At 38.5% G+C, this 16,855-nt stretch overlaps 1 protein-coding gene across 1 annotated transcript in view; it reads right to left on the bottom strand.

Moving 5' to 3' along the window:
• Positions 1-16,855, bottom strand: part of LOC130413068 (SH3 and multiple ankyrin repeat domains protein 2) — a 43,208-nt gene that overhangs the window by 18,178 nt on the left and 8,175 nt on the right. Inside the window, exons 3-15 of the mRNA XM_056738000.1 lie at positions 15,826-16,029; positions 15,316-15,387; positions 15,048-15,156; positions 10,540-10,691; positions 10,276-10,443; positions 6,548-6,664; positions 6,269-6,346; positions 5,998-6,064; positions 5,313-5,497; positions 5,106-5,236; positions 2,981-3,105; positions 538-651; positions 104-182 (exon numbers count right to left, since the gene is read on the bottom strand). Coding sequence (XP_056593978.1) covers positions 104-182; positions 538-651; positions 2,981-3,105; positions 5,106-5,236; positions 5,313-5,497; positions 5,998-6,064; positions 6,269-6,346; positions 6,548-6,664; positions 10,276-10,443; positions 10,540-10,691; positions 15,048-15,156; positions 15,316-15,387; positions 15,826-16,029 — 1,601 coding nt within the window. The remainder of the gene's footprint in view (positions 1-103; positions 183-537; positions 652-2,980; positions 3,106-5,105; positions 5,237-5,312; positions 5,498-5,997; positions 6,065-6,268; positions 6,347-6,547; positions 6,665-10,275; positions 10,444-10,539; positions 10,692-15,047; positions 15,157-15,315; positions 15,388-15,825; positions 16,030-16,855) is intronic.

Here is a 16,855-nt window from a genome sequence, read left to right on the forward strand (position 1 = left end):
AATAACAATTTATTTATTATTACTGTAACGATGTCTATGTAGTGTGAACATTTAAACTGATTTCACATTAGAACAGGATGATTTATTTTTGTTCTGTTCCCACCTGGGCACCTCGAGACCTTCGTACGTTCCTACGGTGTAATGACGAAACAGCTTCCTCTTCGCTTTCTCACTGCGGCTTTCTGAAACACACACACACACACACACATTTCTGTTAGCACATGTAGGCGTGTGTGTGGAAGAGCGGTACTCTCACACTGATGTGATTTGTGTGCCGTATGGACAAGATTACATGAGTAGGCAAACCAGCCTCCATAGGAAAATGTTTTGGGGGTTGTCCTCAAAAAAAGCTAAATCACTATCCACTTTTGAAAAGACAGATCTTGTTATTTTTCTTTAGGAATAAAATTTCAATTAATGTAAAATGAAATAAGTGTCCGTTTAGGTAGTCACCGTCCAGATACTTGTCTGAGACAATTGTAATTTTGCAGAAAGAAAAGTAAGGCATACAAGTGTTTGTGTGTGTGTGTAGATCACCTGTTGGCTGTTCTTGATTCTGTGGCAACACCTCTTCTACACAGTCAGCCGGAAACCAGCCGGTTCGACCCTTCGCCGTACCTTCCCAGAATCCTCCTTCACCCACACTGAGAACTGACAGCGAGAATAAACATTAAGGCCCCATTTTGCAGACAAGGCTTAGCTTAAGCCACAACTATACCTTAGTTAAATTAGGATATTTAAGTCACCTTTATTAAAATCCCTTACATCTAGATAAAAACATATTGAAACAAAACAATGAGATATTTCAAATTGGTCATATGACTGAATAGTTTTTGATGTAATGCAATGTGTATACACGATTTTAGGTTAAAAAATGCTGTATTTTTCAAATACCGTGCATGTTTGTATCTCCTCTTTGCTCCGCCTCTCTGAAACGCGCTGATATTTTACAAACATAAAAAAGCAAGGTGTGCTATGATTGGCCAGTTAACCAGTACGTAGTGATTGGTGGAATACTCCAAGCGTGTAACGGAAAATGTAACGCCTCTTAGCGTATTTGGAACATCAGGTTCCTCTTCAATTGTACTGACAGGTGCGCCAACCTCACTTGCGTAAACATTTGGGCGGTCTTAGTCAAATCATAAATACAAACTGACGTAGATTTGTGGGGGTTTGGTAACACAAGGTTTTTCAGGCAGGTCTGGCTGAGCATTTGCTTTTAGATAGAATGCATCTTTTGTTCCCACACTTAAATTTTTGCAATTTTAAATGTCCAATACATGCATGGGCAACTTAAAACACACCAAAGACAGAAAAATGCGTATTCACCCCATATGACCCCTTTAAGATGTCACGCCGTGGCAATTTATTTTCAGTTAAGACAACTTAAACTTTCAATTTAGTCTGGGACTAGCCTTAAATGCTGAAACATAGTTCCCCTTTTACGTGTACGCCAGGGTCAGCGTACTGTGCGCGTGAAGCAAATTCTGTCATCGAAATAGTAAACGCGTGATGGACTTGGAAGACTATTGTGAAAGATAAGTTTTAATAATAATTTATAGTAAAATTATTTATTTTCTCTCTCTTCGTTTAGTTTTAAGGACTTAAGATAGTCTTGTATGTATTGTAATGTAACATAGATTTAAGTATGATTTTTAAGATGCCTGCAGGTGGCATATTACACTAGAACAGTGGTTCTCAAACTTTCTTGGCTTAAGCACCCCTTTTTATTATTTTTTCAAGCCAAGTACCCCTTGACCAGACAACAACATTTTTTGAGAGTCAAACAGTTATTATATCAAAATGTATTGTGTTTTTTATGCATCTTTGTGTAGTCCTTTTTTCATATAAAAATACTTTTAGCATAATTTATTGATTTTCATTATGTAATCCTAAATGTCAGTTTCTCTCACGTACCCCCTGCAGTACCCCCAGTTGAGAACCACTGCACTAGAGTGTTGAGGATTTTACGTTCTGGTCAAAGTCGCTGCAGACTAATCTGTGTATCTCATCATTTCCTAAAGTAACCAATTCTCATCCTGACCTTTGCGAGACCGGTAACAAACGCACCAAAATTGTATTACCTCGCGTACTTTTATTTTCTCACTTTATTTGTAATTTTCCACTTATTGTATACAACAGTTATGCAAATAACAACATGCGCACATTTCTGCGCACATTTCGTGTACAGGGAGCATCTTTTCCAGGTACTAGAAAAAAAACTGACCCCTGTAGGCCCGGAGAGGTATTGCGATATGTGTCGAATGCAGTGTACTTTGCAAGGTTGTGCGTTCGACTGTACGCGTGCACGCAAAAAATGAAAGTATGCCACAGACCACACCAAATATCTTTAACACAGACAAAAGATATAACCAAAAGACAAATTCATAATCTCTACAAATAACACTTCTGTTTTAACCTGCTGTTTGTGCTGTTATTGCCATAACATTTATTCCAATGTTTATTATTAATAGCATACATTTACAGTCACAAGATTGAACATTACAGTGGTTGTAAGTTTTTATGTCACGGTGCTGTTTTTGTGGTTTTATAAAAGCAAAATGATACTCAAGTAAACCTCTTAGCAACAACATAAAAGACACCAATCTCTAGCAAACACTTACATTTATTATTAATTTCATCAAAAAAACGGTTCTGCCAAGCAATATAGTTTATTATCCTAACTGTGGGCTGCATACGGTTGCCAAGCAATGTAGCAGCTTGGCACATTTATATAGAAAGTGCCGTCACAAGCGTGCGTTTCTCTGCATGTGCGTTTCAAACATGCCTCATCAGTCAGATGTTGTATAATAGTGTGTTAACTACAGACTAGAGTTGAGGCAAAAACAAGCATTAATAGACATTTTGATAACATCAGACTGTCTTAAAAACAAGGTCAGGCGTGTTTTTATATCCAAATTACAAAGAACACGCATCAGGAAAACAATGTTTTCATGCTGGCTTTTGAAGATGTTCTGACCTTTGACCTTGTCTCCTTTGCTGAGGTTGATCTCGCGTTCGCCGTGAGCGGAGTGAGAACGTGTCGCAACAAACACGCGACCTGGAACAGCACTGTACAGCCTCTTCCTCTGACCTCCGACCACTCTGTAGTGAACACAGAGTCATGATGTACATGTAGGGCAGAAAGCGACATCCCATCTAAGGCTCTTTTACAAACGGCGCCAAGGAATAAAAACTGTGTGGGCGAGTAAATTATGTGTGCCAATGCCAAATCTTGGCGTGGTTGTCATTTTTGGGGGAAGTTTCTAAGGATTTGGTTCAAGAATGTGATCGCAAGAACTCAGAACTTAGGCCTAAAAGCTTCACAGAACATGTATATTGTCTGGATGTAACTAAATGTCCAAAACCGAAAAAGCTTTTCGAATTGGTCACAGAAAAGGTATTCAGTACTCGTACAGATGCAATTCATAAGGGTCAGATCGAGCAGAAATAGCTCAGTTTGGTATAAAAAGACGTTTACACTTTTTACTTTGCCGGGTTATGTGTCCTAGCCCCCACGCCAGAACAAAGAAACAGGTGAAAGAAGAAGGAATCTGATAAATGAAGCGCAGCATAAAGATGAATCTGCTGGAGAGATTTATGAGTGAGAATTAACTCAGTGTGGCAGTGACGCTTTGGCCAGAAGCCTTACAGAACAAATCACGACGTGCAAAACGATGACTCACAGCTTCTGTAACATATAACATAAGATAAGCAACACAAATCGTTGCTGACATTCTTATCATTTCAAATGGAGGTAAGATTTATATACAGTATATAAAAAGTTAAATGGATACTGTCATCATTCACTCTCCTTCGAGTTGTTCAAAATCTTTATACATGTCTTTGTTCTGATGAACACAGAGAAAGATATTTGGAAGAATGCTTATAACCAAACAGATCTCGACCTACCGTGGTAGAAAAAAATCCAAATACGGTTTGCTGTCATAAGTAATTTTTTCTACTATGGGAGTTAATGGGGGGCGAGATCTGTTTGGTTATAAGCATTCTTCCAAATATCTTTCTCTGTGTTCATCAGAACAAAGAAATCTATACAGAATTGCAACAACAAGGTGACTAAATGATGACAGAATTGTCATTTCTGGTTCAAAAAAGGCTTTGATTATTTACAATTATTTTATTTAAATCTGCTCTGGGTAAATGCAATGTAATGTTAATGTGCGTCAAATCATACAACCCTGATAAAAAAATTCAATTATGAAATTCATTTATAAATTATTTACAAATTCATTTTTAGTATGATTTTAATGCAGTACAACAAATAGACACATTACGTATTATGTTAATTGCAACAGAAAAAAGAACACGTTTTTGGGCAATGCATTGTTTTGTCATGTTAGAATTTGCGAGCGTACAAAAATTATAGATACAAAACAAAAAATGGTTAAATAGGAGCACAAAAACGTAATTAAAGCCTGGAGGCATCTTGGTAAAACACCTAAAAAATTGACGATGCCCTAAAGTGTTTCTCTGCTCCATATGTTAGCTGGAGTTTGTTAAAGAGACAAAACAAGAGATTATTTTAGCACTGATTGATCTTTGTATCCCAGGTTTTAAACGATCTGTGACATGTACACCCAACACACTCTTAAAGAATAACTAACTAAAGGTGGGGACGTTTTTCCGTCACACTGTCATGTGTATGTAGTGTTAAAACTAGGGCAATAATCATAAGCTGTGTTTGATTTACAGGATCCCTACACAGTGAGTTGGAGGCATTTCTTCGTCATAAAATAAAAAAGACAAATGCATTGAAATGTCACGTATCACACAACTATCTAGCAACAGATTTAGCTGAAATAAAACATGGGATGTTTTCACAGACGTATTCATACTACGGTGGTGCGCAAAGACTTGTGGGTAAATTTCCCTGTGAAGTGGTAAATTGATGTACACTTGAAACTACACTGTTATGTGGTGCCCTTCAAAACTTTTACAGCACATTAAACTATGAACATTTTGTGCATAGCTTGGCAGCGCTAGCCTGTCTCTCTGACAACAAACAAGACCTGCTTCCAAAAACCATCACCACAAAAAACCTGTCGAAGGCACCCGGGCGAGAAGATTCACACGTCGCCACTTACCCCTGCCTTCCTCGCTGTTTCTGCGGCTTCTCCTCAACCTCTCCTCCCTCTCTCCCGCGTGATGGAGAGCGGGTGCGAGCTCCACGTGGACTGCTGGAACTCCTCAGAGCGAATGAGGCCCGCCGTTGAGTCTGAGAGGAACAGAAGGGAAAGGATTGATTTGGGGGCCGATGTTTGCTCGTGGCCCAGTGGGGGTTTGAATCGTACCTGTGAAGGTGGCACGTTGGAAGTGAGGGTGGGCTGAAGCGAGGGGTCCGCTGGGGTTGATGTCACGATGTTCTCGCTCTTGGCACGCGTCAGCGGGTGGGGATGCTGAAGGCCGGCCGTGATGGCTTGATTCGGCACACCATCCATGAAGTGAGGAGAATATTTAGGGGTTTCTAAAAAAGGAACTGATAAGGAGAAAAAGATTTATGGATGGATTCTCATATCTTCTTTTTGTCATAATAAAAACACATTTTACTTATTTTTGGGGGGTTTTGGGAAATAGATTGTAGTAGATTAGGTGGGGCGAGACCGTGGTTTGAGTCCGGTGAGTAATTGTGAATTAGCGCCAGCTGTGCGCACACCGGGCTCGAACCACGTAGGAGATAGGGAGCATATAAAAGGAACGAGCGACCGGACCGTCGAAGAGAGAGGTCCGCGCCCGAAGTGTTTGTATATGTATTTATGTTCTAGTGTTTTGTATTTATGTTTTGTTCGCCGGCGGTCGGCCGTGAGGGGCCGCCGGCTGTTATTATTTATATTAAACGTTTGAATGTCTTCCGGTTCCCGACTCCTTCCTTCCCTTTTATGGAGATGTATTACATAGATACAGATTACTTTCTGTACTTGAGTGACTTTCTCCCAAACCTGCATTTGACAATGTCATTTCAGACAAAAAAACACTTACCCACATCCATGTCGTTGTGATTTTTGATGATTTCTCCAAGCTCAAAATTGCCAGACATCACAGCAACCTGCAACAACAGCCATGTAAGGTTTTCTGCAACACAGTAATCTTTCATTTGAGAATATGAGGACAGCCTTTGTGATATAGATTCCAAAACAACCAACCAAGTCATGAAAAATTAGGATACGATGAAAAATATAAATAGCATAAAATATGCACCTGCGTGCCTGACAAAACATCACTCTGGCTAAAACAGATAACCCATAGATACCTGGAAAGGGGTTTGACCATGTTTGTTCTTTATCTCCTTTTTGGCTCCTCGGTAAAGAAGAACCCGCATGCAGCTCTCCTGATTGGACAGAGACGCTAGTTATCAATAGTATTTGATTTAAGGCAACATTTTGTAACAGTATGCTTCACAAGTCACAGGCCAGACTCATCTTTGATCTTGCCAATAAACTTTAAACAAGGCAGTACTATAGACATGATAAATGATGACTCACTCAAGACTATACTAATGACACAAATGTGAGTTTGGCCTTGAAGGTACCTTGTTGTAAACGGCACATATGTGGAGGGCGGTGTTCCCTGATGCATCCTGGGATGTGGTGTCTGCTCCATAGAACAGGAGGTGCTCTAAGTGCTGGGCAAAACCGTGCTGGCACGCCTACAGTGAAGAGAACAAAGGAGAAGAAAGTAAACAGTCATTATCTAAAGCAAAGCATGCAGCAAATATTCAGACATGTCCTTTTGTCCTGCCGGGTTAAATTCACAACCAATGTTTTGGATTCATTCAATGTTATTTTCATCTATTGTATATGCCCGCTATCGGCCAACATGCTCCAGGTTTCTTTTCTTGGCACTGGTTTTAACATATCTTTAATATCTCCTGCTCATTTGAAAATAGCAAACACAAAATCAAATCTCTCTGATTGAGTTCAGAAGATGTTTCATAATCTTCAGGCTCTTGAGGAACTGTGGGTGTCGTACAGCAGCCAGGTAAGATGTGGTGAGCAAATTGGGGAAAGGCAAATAGATTGCTTTATTTTTGCACATAAACCACTTTAGAGAAGAAGACGGAAAGAGAAAATAGAAAAAGAAATGCAAACGACAAACAAGGAGCAATGAATGAGATGAGACATGATAGATGGGTACCTGTGAACTTCAACCTCTCCAAACGCCTCTTCGTGTCTGATCTATGGAGAGAGACAGAGACACACACAAAGGGTGGGCTATGGACAGGGTGTCTTGATAGAGTTCATTTAAAGTCTCAGTGAATTGGAAGTTGCGATTGTTTTTGCTTCAGTATTTTCCGTACATTTCTGACTGAAATGGAATTTCTAATGAGAAAAATAGAGGGTGTGGCTTTCGTTTTTCTCTACGAGTTGATTGGATGTATAAAACAGTCGTTGCATTTTGGAATGCCAAAAGAAAGAAAACACTGTGGTAGGCTGTATGAGACTCGTTTTTTTATTGCACTTATGCTTTTTTTTGGATAAAAAGCTTCTGCTAAATGACCAAATGTAAATGTGGAATGGAACTGGCAGCAGATTGACAGTTGAAGGGGAGGTGTGTAACGGATGCCCCGCCCATGCCGTCTAACATAAGTCATATAAAACGGATAGTCTATACAGAAAGGAAGTCCAATTTTCAGATTTTAATATAAGATTATAAGGGCACACTCATTTTAAAAAGAGAATGACCCACATCGATAAACTATTTACAAAAAACAAAGGTAAGTTCGTGTTTAGTTTGATTATACTCCGCGTTTAAGGGCTCAAGAAGGTGGATTGGTTTTGAGCGGGTTTCGTCACCATGGTAACTTAGGCTACACAGCTAACCTGCTCCGGAGCAGGTTTTATTCTGGGTTAGAGATCGCAAACCCTTAGAAAAGTTATATATATCTGACGCAGTGAAGCCACTCCCCACGTATCTCACGCACCAAATTAAAAAAAGTTTAAAGTGATACAATTTTAGAGAGAAAATCGTTTGCTGCTAAGTGTTCATTTGTATTGTATATTTAATTTTTTTGATTATAATTCAAAACACATTCATATAATTATTATACGAGTTGATAATCAATATTTATTAATTAATATTGCACATAGCATTGAAATCAATATAAATATATAATTCAATAGATTCTGTATAGATATAGTCAATAGCTGCATTCTCAAACTTTCACTGCAGCAGGGTTTATTCTTGCCCTGCAATGTGTTTCAATTCATGACATTTTTCCATAATGATCTCTTCATCTTTAACAAAAAAAGTTAATTGCACTGATACTCGTGAGAAGTCAATCAAACTGATGATGCTTTCCATGTTCCGTGTGATGTCACACTTTCAGATGGACGCCCCTCACAAACTCAAACACAAACACAAACTGGAAAGATCAAACCTGAGTTGACAGAGAACGTTTATACCAAGCGTTGTACTACAGCTGACCCTGATCTAAACCAGGTTGTGTTTGTCTGGTTCTGTCAACTCAAAACTTACTCTGCAACTCAGTGTTTGTTCACCTCGCTTCTTGATACAGGCCAAAGGAGGTGGTCTAGCATGCATTCCAGACGAAACCAGACAAGTACATCTTGTTGAAGCCACATTTGTTAGCGCTTTACTGCTCATAGCAAGTTAGACGCGTCTAAGCTGAAGTTCACATTCACGCTCACAATCAGAGAAACATGGACGCGACAGAGGATGTGACCTTCTTGTTTTTCCCGAGATGGAGCTCAGTGGAGATGAACAGATGGTAGCATAAATAGAGCTAATAGCATAGCCACTGCAAGTGCAAGTGCCCAAATTAAGCACAGGAGTGCTTCACTTAGGCAAGTAGGAGAAACCAATGCTACGTGAGTTTTTCCTGTGTTCTGTTATACATATACATGTACACGGCAGACTGAAGATTAAATAAATGCTGAATAATGTTTCTAAATTTTGCGCGGGAATAGAATATATGATTTGTATCACTTATAAGGGCAAGTGTAAATAAAAGAGACATAAAGTGATCCGAACAGAGAACGCATGAAGTGACCAGGTGTACAAAGGCCCTGTTTTAGATGTCCTTCGTTTATGTAGGCTACACAATTGTTAGTCTCAGCTTCAGACGTAAACATGACGCAGCACAAAACGAAACCTGATTGGTTTCTTTACCTGTCAGTCATATGGCCTTTTGGGCAAGCATTGGCCAAAGAAAGCAATGATAAGTTCCAGACCAGATCTGGCTATGTGAGACTACAAAATCGTGTGAAAGAGAACATGAATGCACTTTGAAATTACCCCGCCATGATGGCAAATTATTACGCAAGACTTCTATAAACGCCAACCGCACAACACACTTTGTTTTAAACAAAGGAGTAACAACCACATGTACGGAGACATGGTTAATAGCTTCACTCTACATTAAAACCTGTCTATTTTACACAAAATTTATTTTTTAGATTTGTAATTGTACAAGGCATAAGCCAAACTAAAATAACGTTACTAACCCTTTTTTTTAGTAGGCCACACTAATTTTGGAACGAAATAGAACAGAAATGTTAAACTACTGAATCTAGAGGATTTCTTTTTTCGTTTTTATGCCTTGATAAAAAAAAGTCTTAAAGGAAGACCAAAGTCTAGCTGCTTACAAATAAACTCCTCAGGCATTAGAATGAAAAACAGCAGATATGAGATGTGTAGAAACATGCAGCGTGAGTAAAAGAACACTATTCATAATGTTATAAAATATGTGTTGTATTCTCAGGATTGCGGTAAGGGGCGTTAAAGTGTCTTGCTCGATGGACTTCTACCATCAGGAGAGAAACCGTTTGAAAGTGAATTTCTGAGCAAGTTGGTTAAAATGTTGATGCCCTCTTCAGTAAAGAGGTTTGTTATCACTACTGTAACACAAGAGCACATGTAAAGTTCGATCATAGAGGAGAAACTGATATTGAGAGTGTCTTTCTGAACAACTTTGTTAAAATGTTGACATTCATATCTATCTTATCTAAGTGTATGTAGTTTTTTCTGGCTGGAGTTTCATAAAGGTCAGTGAGGTAAAGGCGAGTTGGAGAGAACGAATGTGAGAAATAACAGTGTGAGAGACAGGCATGGAGACTCTAGTGATCTAGAATGAGAAGAAAACAGCCATACAGAACAACAAACAAAACACAAGAAGGGATCATGTCTGGACCTCAATGAAACATCAGACTCGCAACAATATCTCTAAAACAGCATTAATCAGTTATAAAATGGCTACTTTTGATTTGATGTCAATAAATCAAATAACATGTTACACACCTGGTGCGACTCATCCCAACCGTTTTCATCTCTGACCCCCAGTCGTGCTCTATAGTACAGCAGTGTTTCACAACAGGAGGTGTCGCCCCCTGTCAGCACAGAGTGGTATAGCGGCGTTTGACCACAGCGATCTCTGTAATCTGGAGACGCTCCCATAGACAGCAGCACCTTTACAAACAAAGATTTACAAACAAAATCGATAATGTGTCTTAAAATAAAACTTTTTAGCATTTTTTTCTTTAACATCGCTTGGTGTATTTGTACCAGAAGTGCAGATTGGTTGTGTGCTCTGACTGCTTTATGCAGGGGTGTGAGTCCGTCTCTAGACCGGAAATCCATATGAGCTCCGTTTAGCACAAGAACATGAATCCCTTCAATGTTCAAAGTCCCTTGAACAGCCAGGGTTAACGGAGACTCTAAAACACAAAACCACACATTCAGACTTCTCTGAAGCGCCAGGGTTAACAGACATGCTGGAGAAACACAAGAAGATTTCATTTAGAGTAACAAGTGACATGCTGAACGTTTCTGTGGTTTGAACACTGTGGTTGAGAATCCTCTACAGCTTCAAACTCAATGAACATGCTTTGTGTTAATAAAGCGGTGCCTTACATGAAAAGGGTTGCCATAATTCATTTTAACCTTTAAATTCTTGAGAATAAAAGATGATATAACATCACATACTTATGAATTTCTTTAATAAATCTTTTTTTTAAACCTAATCCTGTTGATTTAACACAACAATACACTGCATTGTGTTTAGGGGTTAGGTCAAATGAATGAATAATATCCTGGCAGAAAATGACAAAAGCATATTCCTTTTCTTCCTGCTTTTTTTTCTAACCGTATAAGGTATGTTACGTTGAACAAAACATGCATGTTTTTTATAAAGAAACACCAGAGTTGACAGAAACAGACCTATCTAAGAAAATAAAGAGATCCTGACAGAGCAATGACAGTCATCAGAACTGAAAAGGTCAAAGCACAATGTAAATTTATTCCCAGTCTTCCTTCTAGCCAAGGCAGCATTGAATCCAAATCCTCATGGCTATACATAATACTACATGACATATACAAACTAGATCATAACATCTTGCAACCTCAGTCTTCACACTGAAAGCCAAAATAAACTTACTGCACAGTCTTTGGAAAATTGGTGTTACTGTGGTCTAAGTGACAGTTAAGTACTTAAAGTTAAGTACTTTTGGCATTTAAGTCCCTATGAAGCGGAAGTTGAGATTGTGTTTACTTGCATATTTTGTAGCATTTTGAAGTGAAATGGAATTTCTAATGAGAAAAATAGTGGGCGTGGCTTTCATACTTCTCTGCGATTTGATTGGATGTATGAAACAGCCCTTCTATTTAGAAATGGAACTGACTGCAGACTGACAGTTGAAGGGGAGGAGTTAACGGCTGCTCCGCCCAAGCCGTTTTACATAAGTCATTTAAGATGAATAGTCATTGAAGGAAGGAAGTGCAATTTCAGATTTTAAATAAAGATTATGAGGGCACACTCTTTTAAAAAGAGAATGACCCACATTGATAAACTATTTATAATACACGCTGAAGTATTTCATGAAAAAATAGGCAGTATACTTTTTATTTCACTGGGACTTTAAGAATAAGTAGTTTAAAAGTCAGTTTTGAATTATATTTTTCTAATTCAATTTTCATTACAATAAAATATTGTGCAATTATGCCACAAAATCGAAGAAGAATAGAATATGGGACACAGAAGAAGAACATTGTATGAGTCCCAATCCAGTACCTCAGAGATGGCGTATTTTTGTAGGCTAACCCGAAAGTAAGCTCCGTAGTGATTTCCTCGACCGAAAGCCTATAGATTTTTTCATTGACTTTTTGAAGATAGCAAAAAAATAAGCTCTGTGATTACTAACGGTTTATGATGTTCACATGTTTTGTCTATTAAGATAATCTATACAAATGAACACAACTTTTGAAGCCAAAATACAATCGTCAGAAGTAAAAAGCTAAAACGATACTATTAATAGACTACACTTAAGGATATCAACATCACCACCACCAAGCCTCTGGCAACTCTTTCAAACTTTATAAAAATGTGTTCTCTTGTATGTTATATTAAAATATTTTGAGGTTTTGTTTACCACAAACTTTATTTCGGGCAATTTACAATAACCCATTAAATAAAATTAGATGTGGCCTTTGCCTAGACAATGTTGTTGCCATTAACTGTCACTCACATCAAAATACAGCTCTTCTTTCCATTAAGGTATTTATTAATTCAGAATGTAATTGTTACTGTCTACTTACATGTGTTAATTAGGTGACGCATCAGTTATAATATTTATTAATGCAGTAGAGCATCACTAAACTCCACCTACTTGTGGTGTGTTGTTGGCAGTGTCGGGTGTAACTAGTAACTAAGTATTTAGTTTCTGTAATTTAATTACTTTCCCCTTGAATAATTGAAGTATGGGATTACTCAATTTTTTTCTGTAATTTAATTACAGTTATTTCTGATGTACTTAAACTAATACTTTGTATAACATTATGAGTGTGTAATAGTAAAATTGATATCAAAATTCAAAATCAATTTTTAAAATCCGTGCTTTAATGTATAATTCTCACATTTGTAATACTTGTACTACTTTATGTAGTTTTGTATCATTAATTTGAATGAATTAAAAGACCCGTTTCATGTCTATCGTAGAATCACTTCTTAACTAATCAAGGTTGATGTAGGATTTTTTGAGAGAGTAATTTGTACAGTAATCGAATTACACTACTGAATATGTAATTAGTAACAAGTAACTAATTTCTTTTACAGAGTAACTTCCCCAACACTGGTTGTGGGTAATATTAGCCATTAGACTGTGCATCGTTCTGCACTTCAAATTTCTTATCAGGTATTTTCATGAACAAAGTATATTTGTAACGATGATGTTTGACCAGTGTTGCTTTTCTAAATGCAGGTGATAAATGTCTTCATCTCATTGTGATTAAAGAGCCGTACTTCTTGGAAGAGATGTGCATAAAACACATGAATTCAAACATGTATAAAGAGTGTGAATCACGATATACAGTTGAAAGAAAAAGTATGTGAACCCTTTGGCTTACTTGGATTTCTTCATAAATTGGTCGTAAAATGTGTTATGATCTTCATCTAAGTCACAACAATAGATAAACACAGTCTGCTTAAACTAACACCTCACAAACATTATACATTTTCATGTTTTTATTGAACACAACATGTAAACATTCATAGTGCAGGGTGGAAAAAGTATGTGAACCTTTGGGTTTAATAACTGGTTGACCCTCCTTTGGCAGCAATAACCTCAACCAAACGTTTCCTATAGTTGCAGATCAGACCTGCACAACGGTCAGGAGAAATTTTGGACCATTCCTCTTTACAAAAGTGTTTCAGTTCAGCAATATTCTTGGGATGTCTGGTGTGAATCGCTCTCTTGAGGTCATGGCACAGCATCTCAATTGGGTTGAGGTCAGGACTCTGACTGGGCCACTCCAGAAGGCGTATTTTCTTCTGTTGAAGCCATTCTGTTGTTGATTTACTTCTATGCTTTGGGTCGTTGTCCTGTTGCATCATCCATCCTCTGTTAAGCTTCAGTTGGCGGACAGATGGTCTTAAGTTTTCCTGCAAAATGTCTTGATAAACTTCGGAATTCATTTTTCCATCGATGACAGTAATCCGTCCAGGGCCTGAGGCAGCAAAGCAGCCCCAAACCATGATGCCCCCTCCACCATATTTCACAGTTGGGGTGAGGTTTTGATGTTGGTGTGCTGTGCCTTTTGTTCTCCACACATAGCGTTGTGTGTTCTTTCCAAACAACTCAATTTTGGTTTCATCTGTCCACAGAATGTTTTGCCAGTAGTGCTGTGGAGCATCCAGGTGCTCTTTTGCAAACTTCAAACGTGCTGCAATGTTTTTTTTGGACAGCATTGGCTTCCTCCGTGGTGTCCTCCCATGAAGTCCATTCTTGTTTAATGTTTTCCTTATTGTGGATTTGTCAACAAAAATGTTAGCATGTGCCAGAGATTTCTGTAAGTGTTTAGCTGACACTTTAGGATTCTTCTTCATCTCATTGAGCATTCTGCGCTGTGCTCTTGCATTCATCTTTACAGGACGACCACGCCTAGGGAGTGTAGCAACAGTGCTGAACTTTCTCCATTTGTAGACAATCTGTCTTACCGTGGACACATGGACATCAAGGCTTTTAGATATACTTTTGTTGCACTTTCCAGCTTTATGTAAGTCAACAATTCTTGATCGTAGGTCTTCTGAGAGCTCTTTTGTGCGAGGCATGATTCACATCAGACAACGCTTCTTCAGAACAGCAAACTCAAAACTGGTGTGTGTTTTTTATTGGACAGGCCAGCTTTAATAAACACATCCAATCTCATCACATTTATTGGACCCCAGGTTGGCTGACTCCTGGCTCCAATTAGCTCTTGGAGAAGTCATTAGCCTAGGGTTTCACATACTTTTTCCACCCTGCACTATGAATGTTTACATGTTCTGTTCAATAAAAACATGAAAACGTATAATGTTTGTGCGGTATTAGTTTAAGCAGACTGTTTTTATCTATTGTTGTGACTTAGATGAAGATCAGAACACATTTTATGACCAATTTATGAAGAAATCCAAGTAAGCCCAAAGGGTTCACATACTTTTCCTTTCAACTGTATATCGCCCAGCCCTACTGAGGATTGATCTCATGAACTGTTTGTTGTATGTGGATGTAAGTTTGGGACTGACAGTCTGTGTGTCTCACCTCCGCTTTCAGTGTCATGGTAGTTCGGATCCAGTCCTTTCTCCAGAGCTTTACCCAGCTTCTCCACTGCTCCAGTCTGAACATAGTCCATAAACTTCTTCAGATTGGCCTGTAGAGGGAGACGCACACAAACACTAGCACCCTGTGTAGTGTGCTCAACATACAACGGTACTAAACGTGTCATATTATACAGGCTGATCTGCTGCTCGAGAGTGTGTGTGTGTGTGTGTGTAGGTGTGTGTGCGTGTGTGTATTTCTTTGTTTGTACCTTGGTGTGGAGTCTGGCCAGATGTTTCTCATCTAGGTTTGTTTGTTTGTAGACTCGTGTCTTATATCTGAACTGTGATGGGAGGTATATTTGGGAAAGAAGGGGAAAAAGAAAACCATTAATTATCCAAGGCTCTGAAATCCCATATTATGAAATATATAAAATGATTACAGTCATAAACATTTATGAAGGGCTACTGGATTGTTATCTCTGGATATTTCCCTCATTTATGTTTATATGAATGTATATTGCTTTAAGAGCATGTGATTTCCTGTGCCAAGGAAATCCGGTGATGTCATCTCACCTGCCTCTGGTTTCGTTTCAATAACATTCAGTGGGCTAGATGTAAACATTTACGAACTAATAAATACACCAGAGAAAACTTTGCACTGCATAATGTACAACACTAGTTGCACAAACAAAATTTCTAGGTCACAGGGTTTAGGAACAAACTAGGTGACACATAGCATAATATTCCTGAGCATTTGAGGGCAGTTTTTGCTACAGTACCTCCAGGTAGGGCACACCCTTCTCCAGGGACTGTGAGAATTCTCCCAGCAAACGCTCTTCCTCCAGAAACTTGGCATCTCTTCCTTCTCCAGCTGGCTGGAAAAGGCCATAATTGTAGACGTCCCACAACGTCTCGCTGAGAGAACAAATAATCTGTTGCTTCGCACACCAAACGGTGGAATCCGGATCAAAGCGCAAACACTTCTGCAGATGGCGAGATAGAAAACAGGATTAAAAGAAGAACTGTGAGCAATACACTGAACTGTCTCAGAGTGAAGGACGAGACAGATAAAATAAATCCTTCCAATTCTTTAAAATGAAGGAAGCATTTAGAATATATCCTTAACAACCTATATGATAAAATATAACAAAAAAATGTACTTCAGGGAAAGAACTTTAAGAAATTCCCTAATATTGATCAAAATTATTTTGTCTCTTCCATGAGCTTTTTAAACCCAGTATGTTCCTTTAATGTCGGTACATTTTCGATTGAAAGAAGGACGTTTAAAGTTATCAATTCTTTTTCAGTTCATCCAAAATCACATCTGGAATGATGTCAGGTTCTGTATATGAGGAGTAAACACACACACGCACCACTACTTATTTGTGGATTGTTAATGTAATGCAAATCAAGTTATCTTGTAATTGAAATTTGGTTGAGAAAGATTATGACATTAAAGGGGCCATATGGCGCAAAAACTTGTTTTTCTGTGTCTTATGTGTGTTATAAGTTGCCCATGCATGTATTAGACACGTACAATTGCAAAAAATGAAAGTGTCGGAACAAAAGATGCATTCTGTCTAAAAGCGAATGCTCACCCAGACCTGGCTGAAATGCCTCATGTAAACAAACCCTCACAAATCTACATCAGTTCGTGGAATGATTTGACTAAGCCCGCCCAAATGTATACGCAGGTAAGGTGGGTGTACCTGTCAGTACAATTGAAGAGGAACCTGATGTTCTAAATATGGTAAGAAGCGCTACATTTCAGTCACACGCTTGCAGTATTCCACCAATCACTACGCACTG

This window comes from Triplophysa dalaica, chromosome 23 (genome assembly GCF_015846415.1).
Source record: "Triplophysa dalaica isolate WHDGS20190420 chromosome 23, ASM1584641v1, whole genome shotgun sequence".
NCBI lineage: Eukaryota > Metazoa > Chordata > Actinopteri > Cypriniformes > Nemacheilidae > Triplophysa > Triplophysa dalaica.